Here is a 23554-nt window from a genome sequence, read left to right as displayed (position 1 = left end):
TCACACGTGCACTACCACTGCCTATTAGTGTGTGTGTAAGTGTGTGTGCGGCCGTGTGTCTTTGCATTTGTCAGGAAAGAAGATTTTTGCAGTAAAATTTAGTAGGGAATCGTACAAATAGTAGCCTTTATTTACTCAACTGTTGAATTTTGCAACACTTTCTATGCTGCTATTTTGTTTAGCGAGTGAGGTCAAATGTCCGTGAGTGGGCAATAGAATTACAGTAAGAGCAGTGCTTATTTGTTGTGTCCCGCCCAGGAAAAAGAAAACACGGTCGCCTCGCATTTTTTGTATTATTATTTAAATATACAGTAACTAAATATGAAATAATTATTCAAAATTATTTCTTCTGGTTGCCTGTTTTAAAGTTTTTGTTTTTGATTTAATTAAGTGTATTTTTTTATTTTGGTCTTGGTATGTCTGATTGAAGTTTAACTTGAGTACCTTTGCACAGTTTTGATAGATTTTTAAAGTTGTAGAAAATATTGCATTTGGTTGAAACTTCTGACATCAACTATATGAATTAAAGCTGCCAGCAGCGATGGATCCAGTATTTATGGGGAACTCTCAAAAAGGTCATCAAAATTGGACGCCATGGTCCGCCCAAATTGGCACATTGGCAAAAATCTTGGCATTTTAGCCACCCATCGGTCCACTATACCTGATTGAGGCTCATTGGGCTGAATTCGCTCCAACAATGAGCTCTGGAATGTGCTCCAAGTGGCTGCTTGTGGTGGCTCAGGGTGTAGAGATGGTCGTTCAGTACCAGAAAGTCGGCTGTTCGATCCCCACTCTCCTCTAGTCATGTGTTCTTGGGCAAGACACTTCACACACTTTACCTCCAGTGCTACTCACACTGGTGTATGAATGGGGCGAATGTTTGGTGGTGGTTGGAGGGGGCGTAGGCGCACACTGGCAGCCATGCTTCCATCATGGGGCTACTAAAGTATTTTACCGCCACCACAGTGTGAAGTGCATGAATAATGTATCCATTCCATTGGAAGGTGTCTTTGAGTGTCTAGAAAAGTGCTATACAAATCTGATGCATTATTATTACTTCCAACCAAAATGGCTGACAAACTTTTTCATGTGTCTTGTTATCATAAACGTGTCTGCCAAATTTTAGATTGATCAGTGAAGCTGGTAGCAGGGGTTATTTATTTATTGGTTTATTTTAAGGGGAAGTCAAAATTCCACTCAAAAATGTTCTTTACAGTAATATGTTGTATGTGTGTCCCCTCTAGCCAACACACAGCATTCTGATTAATATTCCATTGGTGGAATATCAATGAAAAAGCAAAATGCACCCGTTGTAGTCATCTAAGGCGGCGGCGGCGGCGGCCATTTTGCCACTTGCTGTCGGCTGAGAATGACATCACAGTGCTCAGATTGTGAATGTCACATGACCAAACCCAGAAGTGAGCCATGATTGATCATTACCTGAGCCTTCAGGCACTGTGATATAATTTTCATTTTCAGCCAGCAGCAAGTGGCAAAATGGCCGCTCCATTAGATGGATAAAAACATGTAGATATTGCTGCTTCATTTAAACACAAAATTAATCAGAATGCTGTGTTTTGACAAGTGGGGAAAGAACATTTTCTTCTTTGACTTTCCTTTCAACAGGATACATGAGATAACCAAAATGAGTGTCTTCACTTGTTGAGGTCCCCCAAAGGGCAATTTATGCTAAATGAAATATTGATGATAATTAATTAGCACAGCTGTGACAAGAGGACCTAAAAAGACAAATGACTCAATGCAAGTTAAGGACAAATATATTTATATATTTATTCAGGTTTAAAATGAGTATTAAGGAAAAGCGTAAATGGTTTCAAAAAAGACATTCAAGTGTCTTTTTGTTAGCATGTATTTGTTCTTTCTGTTAAATATTACACAAAATAAATAAATTCAAAGAAAACTTTTGATAGAGTTTGATTTGTTTGGTTTGCTGCTCTCTCAGCCTCTCCCTTCCACTTCTTACCTCCTCATCTTTTTGTTCCCCCAAGTCGCTGATCACATTATTTATTTTCCCCCATATATCCTACTGTGCCAGCGTGCTTTTATAAGTTAGACCAAAAAAAAAAATAGCATATACATTGTATAGCAATATACCTTTCTATAAAAAATAGAAGTGTCCTCATCCGACAGATACGGAATGGCTTTAGGTTTCAGTCCTTGTTCCTCCTCCGGATGCAAGCCTTCAGTCTACTTCCAAACAAAGTCCTTCTCCAGATGCTCAGCAGTCTGCAGATTGAAGCTTGCCCTGGCGGATACACCCTGCCCCATCATCAGGGATGCACCGCAATGGGCAAGAAGTGAGTGGTTGTGTTTTTCCTCCTAGTCTTCTTGCCCCTCACAGCTTTGCCGTTGGCGTTGAGTCCCACAAACATGTGCTTCCTCTTGTTGCGCCACTCGGCAGAAGCGTACGTGTTGTACTTGTTCTCCTCGATGCGCTCGATCAGGCGGCAGTCCGGCCCAAAGTCCCTCTGTGGAATAGAGGCACAGGTGTGAAGGTTGGAGGATGATACATCAATTATGTCAAATGGCTTTCATTTGTAATGTTTTTTCACAATGTTGCTGGTGTAAATTTGACGGAATTCACCCCTGCCCCCCCCAAAAAACTGTTGTTGTTTTTTATGCACATTTTGTCATTTTTATTTTTGTAAATAAAATACCAGAGCTGCGCTTCTCCGTCTCTCTGTCGACAGGCGTTCCTTCTCAAAACGTGTATTTTTTTCTCGAGGCTTTGTGTCATAAAGCACTCGCCGAAAATGTGGGCACTCGCTGAAATGTAGGCATCCGTCAGCAACGGGACCGATGGAGACGTGGAACTGCTCACCTCTGGAACACATGACCCTAACTGTTTTCCTTGGTGGACCACAAAATGAAGCAAAGTGCTGATGCTCTGACCCCCAGACCTTGAGTTTGACACTTGTGCTATAAATGCTTTCAAATTAAAGTAATTTTTCATAGAGATTTGGTAGCCCCTACAGACCCTTTCTTTCTTTCTTTCTTTCTTTTTTTCTTTCTTTCTTTCTTTCTTTCTTTCTTTCTTTCTTTCTTTCTTCCTTTCTTTCTTTCTTTCTTTCCCACATAAGAACAACATGGGACTAAGTCACAAAACTTGAATATTGACGCCTTCTTAAAAGAATTGCCTAAGACTAAGTCATTATTTTCATATATTTCAGGAAGCACAACAAATTTAACCATTTGCATCATGAAGAGACGATTTAGGCAAAAATAAAAAAATATATACATATATTGCAAAAAAAAAAAAGGACTTAGGCAATTATTTTAAGAGGGCTATTATTATTTTTTTCCAATTTCTTTTATTCATCAATTTTTTTAAAGATTGCCTGGTTATATTTCTGTCTTAATAAATGTACTACTATTTGTCATAAATTGACCATCCAACATCCTGAAGCACTTTAATGCGGACTCTTTCAATTTCAGCAAGCGTCAGTTTAGCATATTTGTTAAGCAGTTATTGATTCATCAAGTACATTCCTTGCTTTTGTGATTGTATTTTTTGTTTCATTTCAGAACTTTAAACATGTCCACAGAGGGTATTTGTAAATAGTCCAACTCAATATCGGATATATTTTGGACATTTTAGTGTAACGCATTTCTTGATGTCTTGTCAGTGGTGAAAAGCTCCTTTGATTTGATAGAAACTAATTATTTTTGGCTCATGTTGTGTTATTTTTCACTTATATCAAAGATAATGGACTGTGCTGGTGAATGAGCTGTTTTTAACCATTGTTCAGCATAATAGGCAGACTCCTGGAAGTTTTTTACCACATTTGAAAGAGACATAATCTGGCAGCATGAGAGGAAAAACATGTTTACTTAATCCAAATGGAATACATTTCAGTTGTAAATGCATTTGCGTGTGTTATGTAATGATTCACAAATATTAATTACATCAGTACCATGATAGCAAGTGACTGCACAGAATTTGATCGCACATGTTGCCTTAATCAGCATTGTTTATGGCAGGTTTTCTGTCACAATAGAAATGCAACCATGCTGAACCTTTAAATCCTAATTGCGTGTGTTAATCTGCCAATAGAATGAAACAATGATTTCATTGGATGCCTCCTGGATAAAGAAGTCAGTGTTGCAGGGCCATCGAGTGTAATCAAATGCCAGCCCTTCGGGCCTGTGCGAGTACGGCTTGTGTTGCAGCGGAGCACAAGCCCACGTCATGGGAATTCGGTTTGGGGGGCCGTGCAACAGAATGCCTCTTTTTCTATTCTAGCGGGTGTCATTTCATCTGCGCCGCCGCCACTGCTCCGTAGAGACACGCTGAGAGTTGCCTCTCTTACATTGACAGAGGGAGAATGAGTGGAAGGAGAAAAGAGATGAAACAAGGGCTACCCCCACACCCACCCACTCCCCAAAGAAACTGAGGGAAGAATAGAGAAGGTGGAGGATTGTGTTTCCTGTGAATGGAGTGAATTCACATTGACTAAATTTACTTCCTGTTGCTGGAAGAGATGTAGCCTTGCCAGCCCATTGAAAAAAAAACACATCACCGGCCCACTAAAGAAGAAAAAAAAATCACCAGCTAGGATTGACACTAGATATACCAACTGGCCATAATATTAGGTACACCAGAAAAATATAATGGTATCAAACATAAGACAAGTCTATATTTATGTGGGCTACACACATTCCATAATTGCTCTGAATTTTCTTTCCCTTCCTGTTTGTTAGTCAACAAAGGCAAGGCCCGATTGTAATATCTCTTTTCCCAGCCTTTATTGACCCAAGTTGCAAAATCTCACCATTCACCACTAACAACAAAAGTAGGCCAGTATTCTGAAATGATGATAATAATGTAGTTTCAGTACAATTTACTCACAAATTACTACTGAGTTTCCGTGGGCCTGTTTAGTTGAACATGAAGCAATAATTCTGTTATAGCAATATTCTGCTATATGAATGGCAGCAGGTGGATACGCTGATGAATTATCATCAGTCATACACGTAATTTTAATTGAATACCTTCATCAGAGTGTCACTTCAAATAATGACATAAAATAATCATATGCCATACAATAAATAAATAAATACATAAATAAATAGATTTAATTGAATTTGTTTCATTAGTTTGATACAGCTCTTGTATAAATGTGTGGTTGATATTTATTTTCCAATCCTAAAGTCTCTTGTAACTCTACATATGACTTATTCGCTTCCTGTTTTATTTTGAAAATCTTTGAAACCGGAAGTGATGCTTGTGAGAAAAGTGGTAACTCCTGAAATGAAGAAAGGTAATGATCTTCATAACGTTTAAACGATAAATACTTTAAATACTTTACACACATGTTGTTGTTGTTTTTTTTTTGTTTTTTTTACAGTGTGGCGTGAGCAGCTGGGGAGTTTTGCCAATGTTTGACACTCGACTGCACAAGTAAGACGACAAGCACACCTGTTAGACGTGGATGGACATTCATTAGCAGCAGTGTAGCAAAGCTAACCCACGTCTTATGTTTGATAATAAGGGGGATTTGAGAGAGGTTCTTCTCTACTAGCGAAATTACAACGTGTGCATTGTGCAATCGTCTTGGTCACAAAACGGAGGAGGAGTTCATCATCATGCCATCACAAGTTGGATTTAAGGTACAACTTTTGCTTTTTGTTGCTATTTATGAGTCACTATCTGTGTGCATTAAAATTGTAATTTCAAAAAGTGAGTCCCCCGATTATGGTGTTAATGTAAGTTATTACAAGGCAATTTGACTCCCCCCCCAGTTGTTCCGAGGACTAAAGTTAAGTTTAGTTCCAAACTCCAATCATGTGTGATGTTGCTGTCAATGTAATTTGTCTATTTGAAATGAATATTGACTTCCATTTTTATTTAGAAACGTCTTTCAAATATGGTTGTAATTATTTTGAAAAGAAAACGTACAGTATAAAAAAAAGCATAAAGAGACCCAAATTATTATAACTATTTAATTATGTTTTTCAATAAAAAAAAATGAGCTCAGTATTTGTGAGTGAACCAAAAGAAAAAGGTTCACATGTTGTGAGTTCTTTTAAAAGAGAATCCAGTTTTCTTTCAGGTCTATATCAGTTCTTGACACTAGACATTTTGCGCAGGGTCAAAAGCATATAGCAGTAACTGAGCATATATACTACATTTACTGTTTTTCATCTGTTAGTTTTATATTAATGGGCTTGAAGTGAACAAGGATGCCTAGTACAAAGAGAAATGACTCTGGGAACATAAAGTGTGACCTGTGAGAAATGTGAATTTCACTTTGTGAAGTTTAACTGAACTGCAAACCAAACTAATACCATATCCTGACTCCTGAGGTGATATCAGTTCATAAAATGATTCAGAGCAGGTTTGTTTGGCGTGTTCACATGCACAAATGATGGTGTTTAATTTGGTTTGTAGAAAGGAGGGGGGTTAGGCTATAAACTCACCGCGCCGTACAGCTCTCCCTTCTTGCTGATGGCCAGATAATAGTTGCTGCTAAGGCCCCTGATGGCCACAACTCCCACGTCCACCGACTTGATCTCCAGAATACCTGGTGGACAGAGAGGCACCTCTTTGTCAGAAACTAGTTATAGTCACATGATTGGCTAGTTGCACATGAGATAACAGGGAGTGAAACAGAATAATTATTCGGACAAAATGTGTTTTTTTGTTTGTTTGTTTTTTACCATTTGTGTATTAAGTATGAAGTTGATGCTCATGAAACTTTTGGTGTAAGTACAGGTAGTCGTCTAGTTCAGAACGTCCGACTTACGAATGACCTGTTGAGTAATCCTTTAAACTCAATTGAAATGTACCTCACTTAAAATTTGAATTAAAATTGTACCAACAAGCAGTTTTTAAATACAAAATGTGATTAAAAAGTTAAATACAACTGAACTGCACTTAGGCAGTGATTTTTGTCGCATACCACTAGAGAGAGCCATGGGAGTTCCACACTTTGAGAATCACGATTGCAAAAAATTGCTCAATTTACAATAACATTTACCAGATTAAATGTTTATCAGCCTAACTCACAAACAAAAGGTAACTAAATGGCACTCCATCCACCCTTTAAAGAGGTGATTTCGGACATAAAATGTTGTTTTTTTGTCTTTCAATGCTTTTTGGTATTATTACAAGCTTCATGACTTGTAATGTAAAATGTTGCATGAACCTTTAGATTCTGTGGGTGGAACCAAAAAAAAAAAAAAAGTACCCAACTTTCTTCCTCACAAGTGAGCCCCAGTCTCGCATCATTCCTCAGCCTGGCCCGTGATCTTACAGTCGGACCTCAGAGCGGCCTCTTGCCCCGTGCTCATTCGTCGCTGTGCACCCTGGGACTGAGGTGTAAGCCAGGGAAAAAACTTTTTTTAAGTCTTATGTTTGTTTTTCTGGCAAGGGGGAGCACATGTATGCAGGCAAGCACATGAACGGGACAGAAAAAAGTGCTCCGGCTGCCAGGCTAGCAAGAGGTGTGCGTATCGGTTTTCAAGCCCGAACCAATTATTGGTTTAAGCAGTGGTCAGCAATGCCTTCTTCTCTCATCCTAAAGTCGGTTACGCCATGCCATAAAACTATCAGGGCTTTCAGAGGATTAGCCTGGGGCCTGTAGGAAGCAACCTTGCAGGCAGATGGAGAATTTGTGAAAATAAAAATATTGTGTGACTTCATGCTAGTTCTAGGGGATTAAAAAAACTGAGTAAAACCAAATAAAAAAATTAACGCTCTTCATTTTTTTCACCTAAATCAGTCATTTCGGTACAGGTCTTTGGTCTAGAAAATCGCTTTTTATACTAAGAAACTCTATCTAACCATGGACAACCGCAATAAATCTGCTATGCTGTTGGAGCAGGATTCCTTCTTAGAGGCCATAACCTTGTTTCGCCTCCTGTCTGTGCTGTCTAGTGAGCGGCAGAGTAACCATGTAATACTCTTCCATATCAGTAGGTGGCAGCAGTTAGCTAGTTGTGACAGGACAATCAGTGATGTGTGGATATGTCAAGTGGTGGTGACTGTTGCATTGTGACTAGCGAGACGAGACGAGACGGTGACAGTGATGGAGGCGTTTTTGAAAAGGAAAAATGCTAACTCCGAACTGGACCCTGGACATAATTCGGAAACAGATGATGGTATGAGTAGAGGTCAAAAGGAAGCAAAGACGGTTAGCTAAAGCAAAGACTGAGAGCTGTTGAGGAAGAGTATACAGTAGTGTGTGTCTTATCCTTTTAAGTTGCACCACAAGTGATAAAGGACATTTCATGAAATGTCCATTATTAGGATTGAAAAGAGAGATAGTTTGGGGACCCTTAACAACCAATTGTACTGCTTGATTGGAATCTTACAGCATTTCTATAGTTCTCTTCGCGTTTGTGCACAGAATAGGATTGCAATGATATGCAGTGATGATGTATACTAGTGTCATATTTGAAGTCACTTCTTTCTGTTGTGCCTAATCTCCATAACTGCACTGTAAGCACTACCACAAGATTTCCAAGGGTAGATCAATTTCTGGTTTATTGTCTCGATTCTATTTTTAGCCTTCCGAGAAACTGAATGAGTACGCCAAGCAGCATTTTTGTCTTCTTCCAAAACTGTATTATCAGAGTGAACTAGTAGAATTTTGAATGGCTTCAGAACAGTATCACTTTGACCTTTGTCATTGTTTGAGGAATAAAAAAGACCAAGGCCGATAAAACTGACTATCACGAGGAAACAGTTCAGCTAGAGAAGAAGCAGTTTTCAATTCCATTTAGCTAAGTCAGATATATTAAATGTCATCCATTTCTACAAAGTATTTTCTATGTTCTATTCCATTTTCAGATAGTAATGTGTACCCTCTAGTCTCAGGGTGATTTGTGTGATGGCAACAAGTTTATAAATTTCGTTCTGAACCTTCAGGAATTTCCCCTCTACATGTTCAAGCTTTTCTACATATGTTTCATTGTACAGTATTTAAAATATTAACTGGGATGTTGGTGGTAAGAGCACATATTTCAACTATTATTCTGTCTTGCCTTAGTTAAACATTGTCCCCAAAGCATCTTGTCACCAGTCCAATCAATATATTTCCATCAAATAAAAGTATACTTTTGTAGATCCCAAAAACATTGTCGGCTTTGCAATGGCGAGAACATTCGTCAGTGACATGCGCAAAAAGCACCACAAAACATCTCGTCCATCAGCCTCGATGTTCTATCTTGCCACAGCACAGCAGACATTTCTATCACGTGTCAAAATAAGGTCTTTCTGTGAGGCGCTAAAGGCTGCTCCACCTGTTCAAACCCCCCCTACCCCATTTGATGTGGTTTTGAGAGGACCAAAGCAGTGTGCTCTTTTATGACACGGTCACAACGAGCAACCCGTCTGCAGAAATAAAAGTCCGGCTTGTAACAAAAGGCTTGGATTGCAACACGGCACATGTAAACAGCACAAGTTACACATATAGGCAAAAATGTTCATGTGCTACTTTTTTGGGGGGGGGTCTTAATGAGCCCGGTCAACACCTTGCCTTTTTGACACATACTCATTTATGTGGTTTTATTTCTGAAAGGGGCCATGAACTCCCTCCATGTGTCCTCTGGATCATAGCCCGGCATCTTAATTATCTGTGTTTTAGAGGCTAGAAAAAGCACAAATAGCTCAAAGTTCACCTAATAGAAAAGGCATGGCAAGACATCTTCCTCTAAATACACACTGCTTGCTACCATAAAAAGGGGTTGGAGACTTCGACTTGTAGCCAACCCCCTCACCCATGCCGACCGCAGCAAATATGTGACATGATCGGAAAGTTATTAGCAAAGTAGGTATTTTATGTTTTTTGCATGTTTTCTGTTAATAATATTGCACAATTACTCAAGCATCAAACATAGATAATGTAAAGGCAGTGTCTTGAAAATCAGTAATATGATCATGTTTGAAGACTACAAAGGGAGCAACAGTCATTTCAAACAATGATGGAAGTTTTATTGTTATGATTGGTTCATATTTAATTTTAAACTTAATTGCAGTAGTGAGATTTGGGTATGGTTGTTTATGTGGGGATCATGGTGTACTCTGGCCAGTGCTTTGTTATTCGAAGAAATCGTAAATCTGAGACACTAAGTTTCTGGCGATAAACTCATTTCTTATTTAATCCTCCACACAACCTTATCGAGAATACAAATTATTTGTATCTATATCCGCTTCAGATATACAGGAAGATGTTTTGGTGAATAAAGTACTGAGTGCAAAAATTGGACCTTATAGGACACACATTGCTCAGTGCACTTTTACGGGATGTCTTAAGGATGTCTGCACATGATGCTACATTGGTTTACATGCAAGCTGTACATAAGTCACCATTGTGCTACTTGGGGATAAACTTGATAGCATCAATTGCAATTAGTTAAAATTAAACATCACTTTCTTACCCCAATTGAACCATGCCAGATCTTGTTTTGAATGAGTGACACCACCGCCCTCTGTGACAACTTGTTTGATCCGTACTTGAACTAAAGGAAAATATAGGTGCTAGTGTAGAACCGTAAAACTCAGATATTTCTAAATTGGTACAACAATGCTACAGCAACTAAGTTGTTTTTGTAGAAATGTAGAACTCATTTCAGCTTGATGCCATACCAAACACTCCTTATAAAACATGGATATGCCAAATTACTGTTTTCCTCAAGACCAGTTGAGTCCCCACAAACCCAAAGTTGGAATGCTATGTACATTAAATGGTTGATTGATTTCATATTGACGATTGGTTTCAGTACCAACCATTATTATATTTGACACACAATGTGTTACATAGCTTGTTGTTGCTTCTTCAATTGTTTTATTACTTTCCCATGTCTGGATTTGTCATGTATCGTGTGATTCCGAAAATCTCTGCAGTAAATAAAGAAAAAACAATTACAGTTATTCCATAACCGCACCAAACAAAATCACATGAGCAAAATTCCATAGGATTTAATTTGGTGTGGTTGTGGTTTGTTTAAAATATCAGAAGTCGCTGGTCCAAGGCAATTGTTAGTTAGAATTACACCACTTGAAACAGTATAAATTCAGATCACCTTCCTCAGTGCAGCATGTCCACTGCCAATTATGTCACATACATTTTAAAGCAGCTTGGAGAAACCCAATATAAATTCAGGGTTCTGTTAATGGGGAATTGTCAGAGAAGAAATGTGAGGAGGTGCAAAAAAAAAGAAAAAAGAAGTGTAACCACCAGAGGTTTTGCCATTCCTTCACCATAGTTGACTTTGTAACATGATAAAGTGACAAAGCTGCCAGTTTCTGTCAAAACATTTCACAGGCCTTCCACGGCAGGAGTTATGTTTTTAGCTAATGTGCTGTGACGGTCATCTGCATTTCACACATTTTTCATTCGCCCCTCAGCTGCCTGTTGCGGTAAGAGGTGTTGGCACTAAGCTTTCAGCTGTAGAAATCTAGTCATTTTACACCTCAAATCTGACGAACCAGCAACTTTCTCGCCCTGTATATATGTTTCCACGTACTTGTATGTTTACATTAGGCCTAAAAAGTGCATTTCTTAACTCCTACTCACTACCCTGATGAAATTACCTTTAGTCTTTTGAGTACCCTGAAGCCTCACCAACAAATTTTTCCACATAACATAGAGTAGAGTGACCATATTTTGATTTCCAAAAAATAGGGCACTCGGCCCAGCCTCGAGATACGTAAATGACACTCAGTGTACTCAAAGATGCCATACATTATAACCATTTTAATGTGCGCCTCCTATCTATGGGTGACCATGCATCCGCTTTAGGAGTGCAGAGTGCTACCAGTGAGCTAAAGTTCTTGGCCACTAGTTCAGCTTAGGATGTTATTTGAAAAAAAAAATACTAATAACAAGCACACACAAAAAAACCCCCACAATTAATTCACCTGAAACTTATTAAAAATTTCATACCTTTCACCTAAACCGAATACTTCAGAATCCTGATAGTCGTGAAGTTGTCAGGAGACCCGAGGAGTGATCAAAGAAAAGAGAGAAAAGTGAAATCCAGCGCCGACCAGACACCACCTACTACACACAGGGTTACATCCAGAATCTTTCACCAACCCCAGAAGCATATAAATTCCAGTAAATTATAGAGACCTCAAGAGACCAAAGGAAAGACTAAAGAAAAGAAGGAAGGATAGATGAAGCAGAGTGAGATCCACAGACATCAGCCTCCACTGATTCAGAGACCAGAGGAAGAAGCAGATTGTGTTTGAATTTCAGTAGATGCTGGTGTGGTGGATCTGGCATGCATGAAAAACCTCCACCAAAGAGGGGAGCCTTTGATCCCGGCAAGGACAGGGCAAGCACAACCCCCCCAGAGCCCCCCAGGCCTCGGCAGCGCCAGGGCACAAGCCCCGGGCCCCGCGGGGACCACCGGCCGGAGAACAAACGCAGGAGCCCGGAGCGCCCCCTGCAGAACTGGGCACGGCAGGTCACCAGGCACCCCAACCCCCTCCCCGACCACACCACCACCCCCGCCAGCCCACCAAACCCCGACCCCCAAATCCCGGGGACCCCTCCGTACCCAGGAATCGGTGCCAGAGAGGGGCCGGACAGCGGAGCGCCAACCCCACCTCCAGCCGCGTGGTGGGACGGAAAGGAGGAAGGGAGCACTGGGATACAAGAAGCGCCCCCGAACCCTAGGCCCGGCGGGGAAAGGTCCCGGTCGTCACTCCGGTGTGCCTAGTGAAAACTAACCCTGTTACTGAGTTCGCCAGCTCGCCGACTGGCGAACTTTACCCCTCCACCGTGGATTTGACCCCACCCAGTGTATATACAAGTGTGTGCGTGTGGTGCATTAAAATTGGGAGCAGGTGAGATGGAGCAGAACACGGTCCAACTATATAAGTGTATTAAATTGTTTAAATTTGTTATTGATTTTATTGCTGAAATTCAATGTACTACTTACACTTTGTTGCACAGATGTTACACATGCAGAAATGCAAGGAGTAATGTCAGGGTGAAGGAGCACAATAACAGTATTGCATCCATTCGACAAATAGAGCTGTGGTCCCCAACTACCAATTTTCTGCTCGGTCTGTGGGTCATTTGGTACCGGGTTGCACGGAGAGAAGGAATCCGGTCTGTGGCACAAAAAAAGGTTAGGGGACCAATGATCTAAAGTAGCATCTTTCTAACAACTTGTTGCCTCAATTAATGACCCTTTGAACTACTATTGTTCTGAAAAAGTCAACTACAATGCGCCATTATTTTTGGCAATTTCTAGTTGCGGTTAAACTATTACTTTTTCATGGTTGCTAATATATATATAGGGTCTGTTGTTACTCAGTTTGCAGTGGCACTTTAAAAAAAAAAATATATATATATTTATTTTTTTATTTTTATTTTTTACATCAAAGCTCTCTCAGGCTGCACGAAAGTATTTTAGGCATTACAATGAAAATGAACCATATGCCAGTTAAATCATTTTGACACATTGTCTGTGTTCATCTGACATTTCAACAAAATTGGTACGTGAGCAAATTGTTAAAGTCGTTGCATGCAGTGTACTGTAGATGTGAGACACAGGTTAATTAGCTGGCATTCCTGGCTGCTCTGTTCTTCCAGGCCGGTTGTCCAGATGCTTCCCTGGACTTTACTCGGAGCCCTCAGCGCTAACTTTGATGACTCCATTAAGAACCTCACTTTCATGCAGGCTACATGAGGCGGGGGCGATACGACGGTGAGGGAATGTCGGAGAGTGGGAAGCACATGGTGTCTGCATGGCAGCAGCTCTGGATGTTATCCATCACAGATGCTGTTCTTCGCCTCCCACTGCTTTATTGGCCATTAATTGTGCCGCTTCACATACTCCACTTTGTAACGCAACAATGACACTTTCGGTGTTACTCTTTCAATGTGGAGAGACTGACAAATGGGCTAAAAATATAAATCACTTCTGCAAGGCATGGCACGTTGGCTTATACTAACTTTGATATAATTGCTACCATTATTAAAGTCATGTAAAACGCTGCACAGAAAAAGGAATATCCTTATTTTTAACTGTGGCTGTCTTTGAACTGAACTTTGAAGGCATTGTACAAACTTCATATTCTGTCTCTCTACCATAAAATATCTCTTACGACTTTACCGTAACAGTATGATATCTCAGGGGTTCTCTTTGGTTGTTTGTTGCCAAACTGGATGATTTGTTTTTCTGACAACTTTACATTTTTGGATTGTCAAGACTTTGTCGGGATGGGCCAAGAATCCGAATGGGGTGTATTTCTAAATCAACTCAACGAGACTGTAAAACATCAGGAATGAGAACCTGCACATGCTACTGTGCTCAGAAATCCAAATCGCCAGTCAAATAATCTGTGAAATATGCCGTTACAATCCTAAAACCTCATTGAAGATCGGGTTTTTGGCTTAATATTATGAGTGTTTCCTCCCAATCCAGTCTGTTTACATTATGGTGATAGTCTGCAAGAATCCTGTGCATAATATAAACAATAAAAAGGCTTCCCACAAACTTAACATTCTTTGGCATAATAATCAACTTCTGATGCTTCTGCCTATTTTCTAGTTTCTAGTCCTCCGCAGCAGCACCTCGGAAATGTGATTTTCTGCCTGCAACGTTCAAAGCCAGAAGCGCTTTAACATAACATACGTCTTTAATAGGGACCCCGTCAACTTCAGGACTAAGCAGACAAGAGCATTAATAAATGTGATTCTGTTACATACATGCATGATGTATGTATGCTGAGTGGTCTTAAACAAAGTCTCTGTATGTTGGCTTCAGTGAAACCACATAACATTCTTACTTGCAAGGATGGTCAATATTGTGCGGCTTTTTCTTATGAGCGTGTTAAATGGTGATTGTTTGGTGGGTTCCAGTAAAAGAAAAGAGGTCATGAATCAAGTGGCATAATTTGATCCAGACTTCAGCTCGCTTTCAAAACAAGTACTCTGTGTTAACTGCTTTGAAAACTGTTTAATTTGGCTTAATCTTTCAGGCGAAAACTGTCAGTTCATGTAAATTGCTTCAGTCATTTTGTTTGTTACAGTTAGTTCTATCTGCTCGGCTGATAGGCACAAGAAATGGGGAATTAATTGCTGGTTAATTAAAGCATATCATGGCAAAAATACCATGCAGATATCCTTGCGGCTGGTAGCAGTATCGGGCTTGCATCGGTGCAATCTGAATGGACTGTTAGCAATGTTCCAGTGGTGCCTAAGCGTAGCTGAGTCAATTGGACCTTCTTACTATAAAGTGCAATATTTTGGTACTGTTTAGACAGCCCTGTGATCTGTTGCTAACTATTGCATGGTGTGCCCCGCCCCACCTTTGGTCCAGTTTCAGCTGGATCAAAGAAGAATTCCAGCTCATCCGCGACCCTAATTGGGTCGATCGCTATACAAAATGGACAGATGATTAGACTGTGATAGATGCCAACTTGCATTTTTCCATTGTTACAGCCAAGTACAGTATACTGTATTTTTCAATTGTTGCTTCAGCACTAAATTAATCAAAAAAATCTACAATCATTCATACAATTCTTAGCAATCACTTAGTCAAGTAATCGATTATGGTGCCCATTTCAAGTTAGTTTGTCTCTCAGCACCCAATTAACTTGACTAATGTGCTCCACAACCTGTAACATAAAAGTAAATATACTGTAAGCCATCTGGCTAGTTTCAGAGGAGCAATTGGCGCAAATATATGAGGAAGCGTGCAGGTAGTTTAGATTTAGTGTATGTTTTCTGAACACAGCTGAATGTAATTGTTGACTTTGGCAGCTTTTGGACGAGTCGATGGTTTCAGTGTTTTCGGAGCAAGCTTGCCCCGTGACGTTTGCACACCACTTTAATTTACTGAGAGAGGAGTCCATGAAGATGTCAAAGTAACTTTGAAGCAAAAGCAACGCTGACACTAACCTCTGCTGCGTCCCATAGCTCCTCATAATTCTTTTTTATGGGCCACACTGATACTTTTTCCCACGAGAACCCTAAACGCTCATCAAGTAGAGAAGGGTGAAGTGGACCGCCGTTGTAACAGAATAAAGAGCTATATAATAGGGACGAATTGGAATCATTTCAGGAAGATATTAGACAACGTACGAAGCATACATGGATTTTTGTATTCCATGTCATTTCACTTGAAGATGCAGTAGTAAAACAGAGGTTGTGCTATTTGCTATTTGCTATTTAAGCAGAATTTTTAGGGAACAAATATGCTTATAAGCAAGTTTGAATTGGTGTTGTGACTTTGCGCAAGACCACAGCAGACGACCTGCAGTCGTCAAAGGGTTGAATCTGCATGTGTTTTTTTATGACCTTGCTCAAAAGAACAACCAGTTACATCAACGTAACAAGTATAAAATGAAGAACAATGTGAAAAAAGAACAAGCTTTCACTTGCAGACGTGAAAGTGAAAGTCTCCTGGGTCACCCCTGTTAGTTGTGAAATTTGACTGTTACAATCTTCTATAACAGTGGTTGACTGCGTGTAGGCCTATGTAGTGAATTGAATGGGATGCATTTGACCACATCTTTGTCATTTGCGTTAAGCATGTCTTATTGTTTTTGACATTTGCAATAAATAATACTTTCTATCAATTGAGAATGTTGTGAGGTATATCTCATAATGTAATCCAGAGCTAAAGTTTGACCCTGGAATTGATTACTTCTGTCACCCTTATTTTTTAAATGGGAATTTTTTTTTATCCCTAAATTGTATCCCTCAATGAATTTTATTGTTGTAGATCAGGGGTGACCACATTTTTTATTAATTTTTTATAGCACGCGAGCTACTTATAAAATGACCAAGTCAAAATGATACGATCTACCGACAATAACAGTAAAAAAAACATGTTCATTTATAAATTCATTGAGAATTCTTTATGTACAATATTGTGGTGTATTGTTTCACTACTAGGGGGACCTTGGAGTGGTGTATCTAGATAGGGGGCTTAGAGAGAATACGAAGAAGAACGAGATGAAGGAGTGTATGGATTGTTGAATGCTATCTGTAAAGTAAAAGCAACTACAGAGTGTTTCTAGGAACACAAAGTACATCTTGTATAACTGCATAAACTCATACTGCACTATGCAAGTAGTGTACATTTTTGTCCTCACTTGACACTGATGACTTGCATTGAATGGAATTAGCCTTTAATGCGCAGTGCAAAAATTAGCTGCTGATAGTGAGCCTCAAGCGCACTTTCAATGATCTTCAGTCATGCTGGAGAAGGGTAGTTATTGTTTTTATCACCGACCTGAAAATGACGCTCCACATTTCCCTTCCTCGGTGTAGTGATAGTACACCAGCAGATGAGGCAGATGCTTTTCGAAAATGACAAAGTGAAAGAAAAAAAATCATCCTCCCTCTCTGCATGGAAGTACTTGGTTTACTAATAATTGTTGTATTTTTTATTAGGTTTAGAGTATAGTAGACAGAATAAATGGTGTATGTAAGACTGGCTGCCCTGTATGTCAAACGGATGATAATCTACTGATGTCTACTATGATTGTTCATATTTTTGTTTTTAACTCATTGACTGCCATTGAGAGGCAGCGACTGTATACATATATCAATAGTAGAAAACTAGGAGGGTTTGTGAATTAGTTAATGCCATGGGATCGACAAGCACTCCCTAGGCGATGATTGCATACGGAGCTTCCACTATCGCACTTAATCCGAATAATTAGAATATCCTTTTGACATTCACATTCTCACATTAGTTCTCCATATTGTAAGATTAGGATTTGCACACACAAAGAGTTACCGGTACTTTTCCATCAACAAATCTTTCTGACTGTGGGTCACTAAGTAAGGGTCAAACCGGGTGGGGGTAGGGTGTTAGGGGGCACAATGGTGTAATTAGCATAGAGGTGGAAAAACATCCCCTTAAATGGGAACATAAGAGCCTCCACAATTTGGACTGTGTTCCAATTGCTTCCCACCAGCGGCGTTAAAGCATGCGTGAGTGTGAGTTTTCAGCCTCGCCGGCAGTCACCCATCCATTGCTGGCTCTTGTTGTGAAAATCAGTTGATCACGTTGCCGCATGTTTAGAATACAACTGCAAAGTCCGAGTGATGTACTGCCCTTAACTGTGACAACATGATTACCAAAAAATCCGGCAATGGAGGAGATTCATGACCCTAGAACTGGACTTAAAACGTCTTCATCACCTCTGACACCATCTAATGACGCCCATTTGCAAGCTGACCTCCTGAACATTACCAGACTACAAGAGCTTGATAACTCCCGGCAAAAGTCAACTCAAAATAAGCACTTGGCTCAAAACTTGTACAGGCTCAACACCTGAGATGCTGCGGTGTTGAGTAGAGTTGCTATGTTGCATTACTGTGTGTGTGAAAGCTTGCTTCAAGCTGTCTCACTGGCCATGTGTTTTTAATGAGCACAATCAAAAGAACACATTTTAGCATTTACAGTACATGCAGAATTTTGAAGCTCTTGGCACCGGCGGCCACAACCTCTATGTTACTTACATTTCTACATATATACATGAATGTATCTATATGGCTTTTTACAAACAAGCTAATTGACAACGTAGTCCAGATGTGCGCTCACGTCTAGAAAAAGTCACATGCCAAATGATCATGTGAAACATCACCACAACATCAGTGTTCTTACTCAAGGGAATATAGCGGCATCTTTTTATTTGAAGGCAGCGATTTGTTTGGAGCGCATGCTAAATAGCTGGAGGTGGTGCATTAGCGTAAACATACATGCAAGCTTGTGCACAGATGTGCGCACATGTCAAAGCATGATTCATCCCGGAGAGATTCCTCCCTGATCGTCAAATCATTTCCACTTGTAGAACGTGAGGTTACAACGTTATATATCTGTGATCATGCCGTGATAAGATCTGATTTATCTTTTACTTTTCTATCTGGCCGGAAAACAAACTACATGATTGATTGGACCGCTAATACCATGACCTGATGCTGTTATGGCATCAGTGACTTGTTGCACTCTTAAAGCACAGTGTGTGCATGTGTGCGTGTTACTTCAGGCAAGAGGAGAAGGAGGAAAAGACGCTAATTGAAATTCCTTCAGCCATGTCTGGCAGAGCCTTGGTGTCTGAGTGGCACACACACACGCACACACACACTGGTTCAGGCCCTAATAAAAGTTGGCTTTGCCATATGGAGGCCATGTGCAAGACTGGCCTCTCTGTGCCCGTGTGTATCTGCAAGTGTGTGTCCGTGTGTGTGTGTGCCCAGCAGGAGAAGCTTGTACAGCACCATAGAGAGATTGATTGAAGTCTGTGATGAAAGTGTGTGACTAATATGAAGACAAAGACCCCCACTCCCCCGCCCCTTACCATGTTTGATACAGACATACAGTACAGGCAGAAGTGATATGTTATCGTTCAGTCACACTAGAATGCACCCTCAGGCCATGGACTTTAAGGCAAGAACATGAACCATCTCGCTTCCAAATGTGTTCATGTTCAGATGACATTTCTTTCAACATTAGTATAAATAGTTGGGATGCAATGGCGATATCACAATATTCAAATTTCCACAATATCGTTGTCCTCATGTTGTGATATTAAAAGCAGCACATCTGTTCAAAAGGCCAGGTTGTCTTCCATTTGTGCAGTTTCAGCACCCTCTGGTGGTTAGTTTTAATTTAATTCACATTGAATTTAAATTTGGCATATTTTGGCCAACTATGTTTAAGACCCATGCAAATTGGCAGAGAAAGGGGAAGTTCCTCCACAAATTGAACAGGATTTACAATGTATCTGTTCATTAACTGCCTCTATATTAAATGTTATTAGTTATTGTAGGTCGTTTATGTATATTATGTGTAATTATAACCAGAGCTAATTAGCATTGTACTGTATAGATGAAACATTTACACACAATTGCTTATCTTTGTTTTATTTGTATTTGTAATTTTGTTTTACAGAAATCACCCACATACACCCACACAAGCAAATTAAACCGCCCAAAGCGAAAACCTGGTCTGATTACTCACATGAACAACACTACTGTATGATTTAACCGGACATACTGTGGCGGTTATCACTCCCAAAAATCAGTCATACCAGCAAATATTATTCAACATCTACATGAAAAAACCATTACTTTTCGCCCGCTTCAGCCGATCACAACGTTGTAAGCTATATAGATCATGATACTTTGCACCGCTGAACCAATAGGTGCACACGACAATGAAATGACTGGCCAAGCTATTATGTACAAAAACACAATATTGTGCTATTTTTTAACAATATTGTGAGTTTTCATACAGTATAATGAGCTTATTATATTTTTTTTATATCGCCAACATCCTCACAATACTGTGATAATTATTGTATTGTGAGGGTTATACAGTGATATCGTATTGTGACGTTTGGATATCGTTACATCCCTAATAATTATGATGTGATGACCCTTTTAATCATGTCACAGTTGCACAAGTTGCGGTGTCTTATGGTGGAGTTGGGGTCGGTCTGTCTACTGAAGTAGAGCACGTGTTCAGGGAGACCCCTCTATCCCGCACATTCCTCTAAAATCACACATTATATAAAACTCTCTGCTAATAAAGAGCATTTTGCCACATCACGTGACCTTATATTTAACTCTGACTAACTAACTCCTATTGATAGTCTGAAATGTCATTACCATTTATTGTTCTGATGAAAATTGTTCTCAGTGTTTTAATGCACTTTTATCCTCATACACATCACCGACAGCAACTTTGTTTGATAGAGGGAATGAACCACCGCTATAGCTGCGGGCAAGAGGGAAATCAATGTCTGTATTTAAAGAAGTGGTGATAGCGAAGATAGATGACTTCCTTTGGGGTAATTAGTTTTAAATTGGATCCAGTGGATTGTCTCTTTGTCTTCCTGGCTTACTGGTTTTATTTATACCCCAACTAGGGCACATGTTTGGCGTGCCCTGTGTGGAGGCATTGTAACAGGGTAAGATTGAATGTAGTGAATGGATTTGATTTACAACGTCGTTTTCACTTTTGAGCTGATTAAATATAAGCGACTTACTGCAAGGGTCGTCCTCACTTTTGGTGCCGTTGACTTTCCCTTTCTTATCAATGCGGAGGAAGAACTTCTGGTAGGAGAACAGTTTCCGCCGGCGCACGTCCCCCTGCAGGTGGTTGTAGCTGCTGCGCACGTGGCGCCCCACCACGGCGGCGGAAGACGATGATGATGATGACAGGTTGGTCGCCCGTGGCAACCTGGCGGAGGAGGCATGCAGAGGTGCCGGTGAGGAGAACGACGGTGATGATCCCTGGGAGACGAAGGGGAGAAGTGGGCTTTCTCCTCCGGCATTATGGCTTTCGTTAAAACTCGGGGGTGCAGGAGAAGACAGGGGCGAGGACGAGGATGGTCCGAGCAGGAGAAGCAGCAGAAGGAAGATGAGCGAGAGGAGGTGCGGCGGGGTTGCGTGGCGGGGGTGGGAGGAGAGCCAGGCGACCGGTGCCCCTTGTGTCACTGTCCATCTACACATGGTAGTGGAGCTGGAGGAGCTGTGGAGGTGCTCAGGGGCTGGGGCATGCTGAGCTGGGGGCAGGGAGAGGGTACAAGAGCGGGAGAGGCCCCCCTCCCGTGCTTACAAATCTCTTTCGGAGGCACCCACAAACTCGCCTCACGGTATTTAAATCTCGAGAGGTTGCAGGATGATACGAAACCACAATGTTGGACTTTCTTCACTGTTTATTCCTCAGGAGCTCTTTAGGAATGTCTGGACATCCATAAGTCAAATCATGCACAGCCTAAACCAACTGTGGTGTTGGTGGGGGGGGGTCCTCCGTCCTCCCGTCCAATACTTTACTCCCAATCTCCCCCCTGAATTCACTGAAAAATCCTTAACATGCAAAAAGCTCACTCTTACAGTTTTAAATTCTAGTCCACACACGTGGTATACTCTCCTCTAGTCCCAAAAGATGGATACCATGTAGTCAAATGATGCTCTTCTCTTATGTCACTAATAAATGGGAAAAATGTTTTTTGTTAAAAGTCCACCAGAATCTCACACAAAGTAGAGCAGGAAAAAGCTGTGAAAGAATCCAAATTTCTTTATGAAGTTGCTTGAGTGCCTCTCTTGCACTCGCTTCTTCGAGTGTGAGCGCTTCGAGCAGTGCGTTGCTTCTCTTGTGTAGCTCCCTCTCTTTTTGGCCCCCTCCTACTTCTCTCTCTCTCTCTCACTCTCTCTCTCGCTCGCTCTTGCTCTCTGTCTCTATCAGCTGTGCAGACTTGAGCCCCGTCTCTGCTTTCACCTTATTTATCTGTTGCAGCCCCCCTTCCCCCACCCCCCAAACGCACACACCACCCCTCACGTGCTATCTCTTAGTGTGATTGGATGTCTATGGAGCCCACAAGGCTTTGAAGAACTAGGTGCATTTGTGTGTTTGGTTGAGTCTGTGTGGAGGGAGATCTGACACACCCCTCTTTCATTCCCTCCCCCTGTCTTTTTCTCTCTCCTCCCCTTACCAGGGCAAAGCTCGCAAGCTGAGCAGAACCCTTTTTTACAAGTTGTTCTGCTCCTACCTGTACAACCTGCTGTCATCCATGACACGGTTTCTTCCTCCATCTTGCATTGCAATGGTCTGAGTTGAATCAAGTTCATCTCATCTCAGATACAATCTTGCGATTTCTGTACCTGGATCATCAGGAGCTTTAAATGTCAAGATACACATCTGCCTGACGCGCTGCATGAAGCAGGTTCTAACTTCTGAGTCGCAGCATTTCACCGTTCAAAAATCCAGGTGTCCTGTCTGGCTTCAGCTTTGTTTAATTTCCTTTTCACATTGTCAGACAATGTCGCTTTCTTCTCATCTTTTCAAAGCCCCCCGCCTTTTTTCCGTTTTACTGAGTGATGCAACTGATAGAAGATAAATAGGGTCGAGTTGCTGTGCTCTGCTGTTGTTTCCTCCTTCATTGTGGCGTCCATTCTTAATCCATCATACATGACTCGCTCTGCTGTTTTTAATATTTGTTATTTTATTGTGTATTTTATAAATCTGCACTGCATCATACTGACAGCCGTTTTAATTTGTTTAGCTACATGAGACAATCAAAATATTAAAAACAGCTCTTGGTATGATGCATTGCAGTGCTACACCACCATAAACTATAATAATAAACACATGTTAGGTGAATATCTTTGTGTCAATCAAAAATAAGCATTATTATTGTTGTAATAGTAGAATATTTTATTATTATATTGTGCAGAGGTGACATTTCGTACTTGCTTATCGCTAGCGTCAGGCCGAAAAAAAATTCAAAATAGTCACTTTTCTGGAGACCCCAAAAACGCCATGTTTGTTCAACTGTTTACATTTCATCATCATAAAGAGAAAGACATTTTCCACACTTTAGATTGATAATAATTTGTAAAAATAACACCCTCACATGTGGACTGAACAACAGTATAGCTTTTTGAAAAAATATTAGATTTAACAAATTGTGACCTGTTTCGGCCCGATGCCAGCGTTAATGACATACTAGCTTATATTGCAGTTAAATACCTCCACTAAGTGTGAATGCAAAAATGTAATAGAGTGTTTTGATTTGATTGATTTATAATAAAACAAAAATTGA

General features: G+C 40.5%; 1 protein-coding gene and 1 long non-coding RNA gene across 3 annotated transcripts in view; one reads left to right on the top strand and one right to left on the bottom strand.

The window, feature by feature from the left end:
* Nucleotides 1-1884: 1884 nt before the first annotated feature.
* Nucleotides 1885-22185, bottom strand: fgf10a (fibroblast growth factor 10a). The gene is made up of 3 exons (XM_086096471.1): nucleotides 20996-22185; nucleotides 6442-6545; nucleotides 1885-2489 (listed from the first exon to the last, which is right to left on the bottom strand). The coding sequence occupies exons 1-3, from the start codon at nucleotides 21459-21461 to the stop codon at nucleotides 2292-2294; spliced, it is 768 nt and encodes a 255-aa protein (XP_085952597.1). The 5' UTR covers nucleotides 21462-22185; the 3' UTR covers nucleotides 1885-2291.
* LOC147162004 (uncharacterized) overlaps nucleotides 5234-23554 on the top strand; it is a 65211-nt gene continuing 46890 nt past the window's right edge. For both annotated transcript variants that reach the window (XR_015097236.1, XR_015097237.1), the window contains exons 1-3: nucleotides 5234-5282; nucleotides 5370-5422; nucleotides 5514-5631. This is a non-coding gene — a long non-coding RNA (uncharacterized LOC147162004). The remainder of the gene's footprint in view (nucleotides 5283-5369; nucleotides 5423-5513; nucleotides 5632-23554) is intronic.

Source organism: Leptonotus elevatus, chromosome 15 (assembly GCF_054856555.1).
Source record: "Leptonotus elevatus isolate MCC_2025b chromosome 15, RoL_Lele_1.0, whole genome shotgun sequence".
NCBI classification, from domain to species: domain Eukaryota; kingdom Metazoa; phylum Chordata; class Actinopteri; order Syngnathiformes; family Syngnathidae; genus Leptonotus; species Leptonotus elevatus.
This window is presented reverse-complemented; position numbering and strand designations above follow the sequence as displayed.

What these genes read in the sequence shown, in the direction of transcription:
- fgf10a (XM_086096471.1), bottom strand. Translation starts at nt 21,461, where the DNA reads ATGTGTAGATGGACAGTGACACAAGGGGCACCGGTCGCCTGGCTCTCC. An exon ending in AAGTGAGGACGACCCTTGCA is followed by an intron (nt 6,546 to 20,995) that starts GTAAGTCGCTTA and finishes TCTGTCCACCAG; the next exon opens with GTATTCTGGAGATCAAGTCG. An exon ending in AGGGAGAGCTGTACGGCGCG is followed by an intron (nt 2,490 to 6,441) that starts GTGAGTTTATAG and finishes TCTATTCCACAG; the next exon opens with AGGGACTTTGGGCCGGACTG.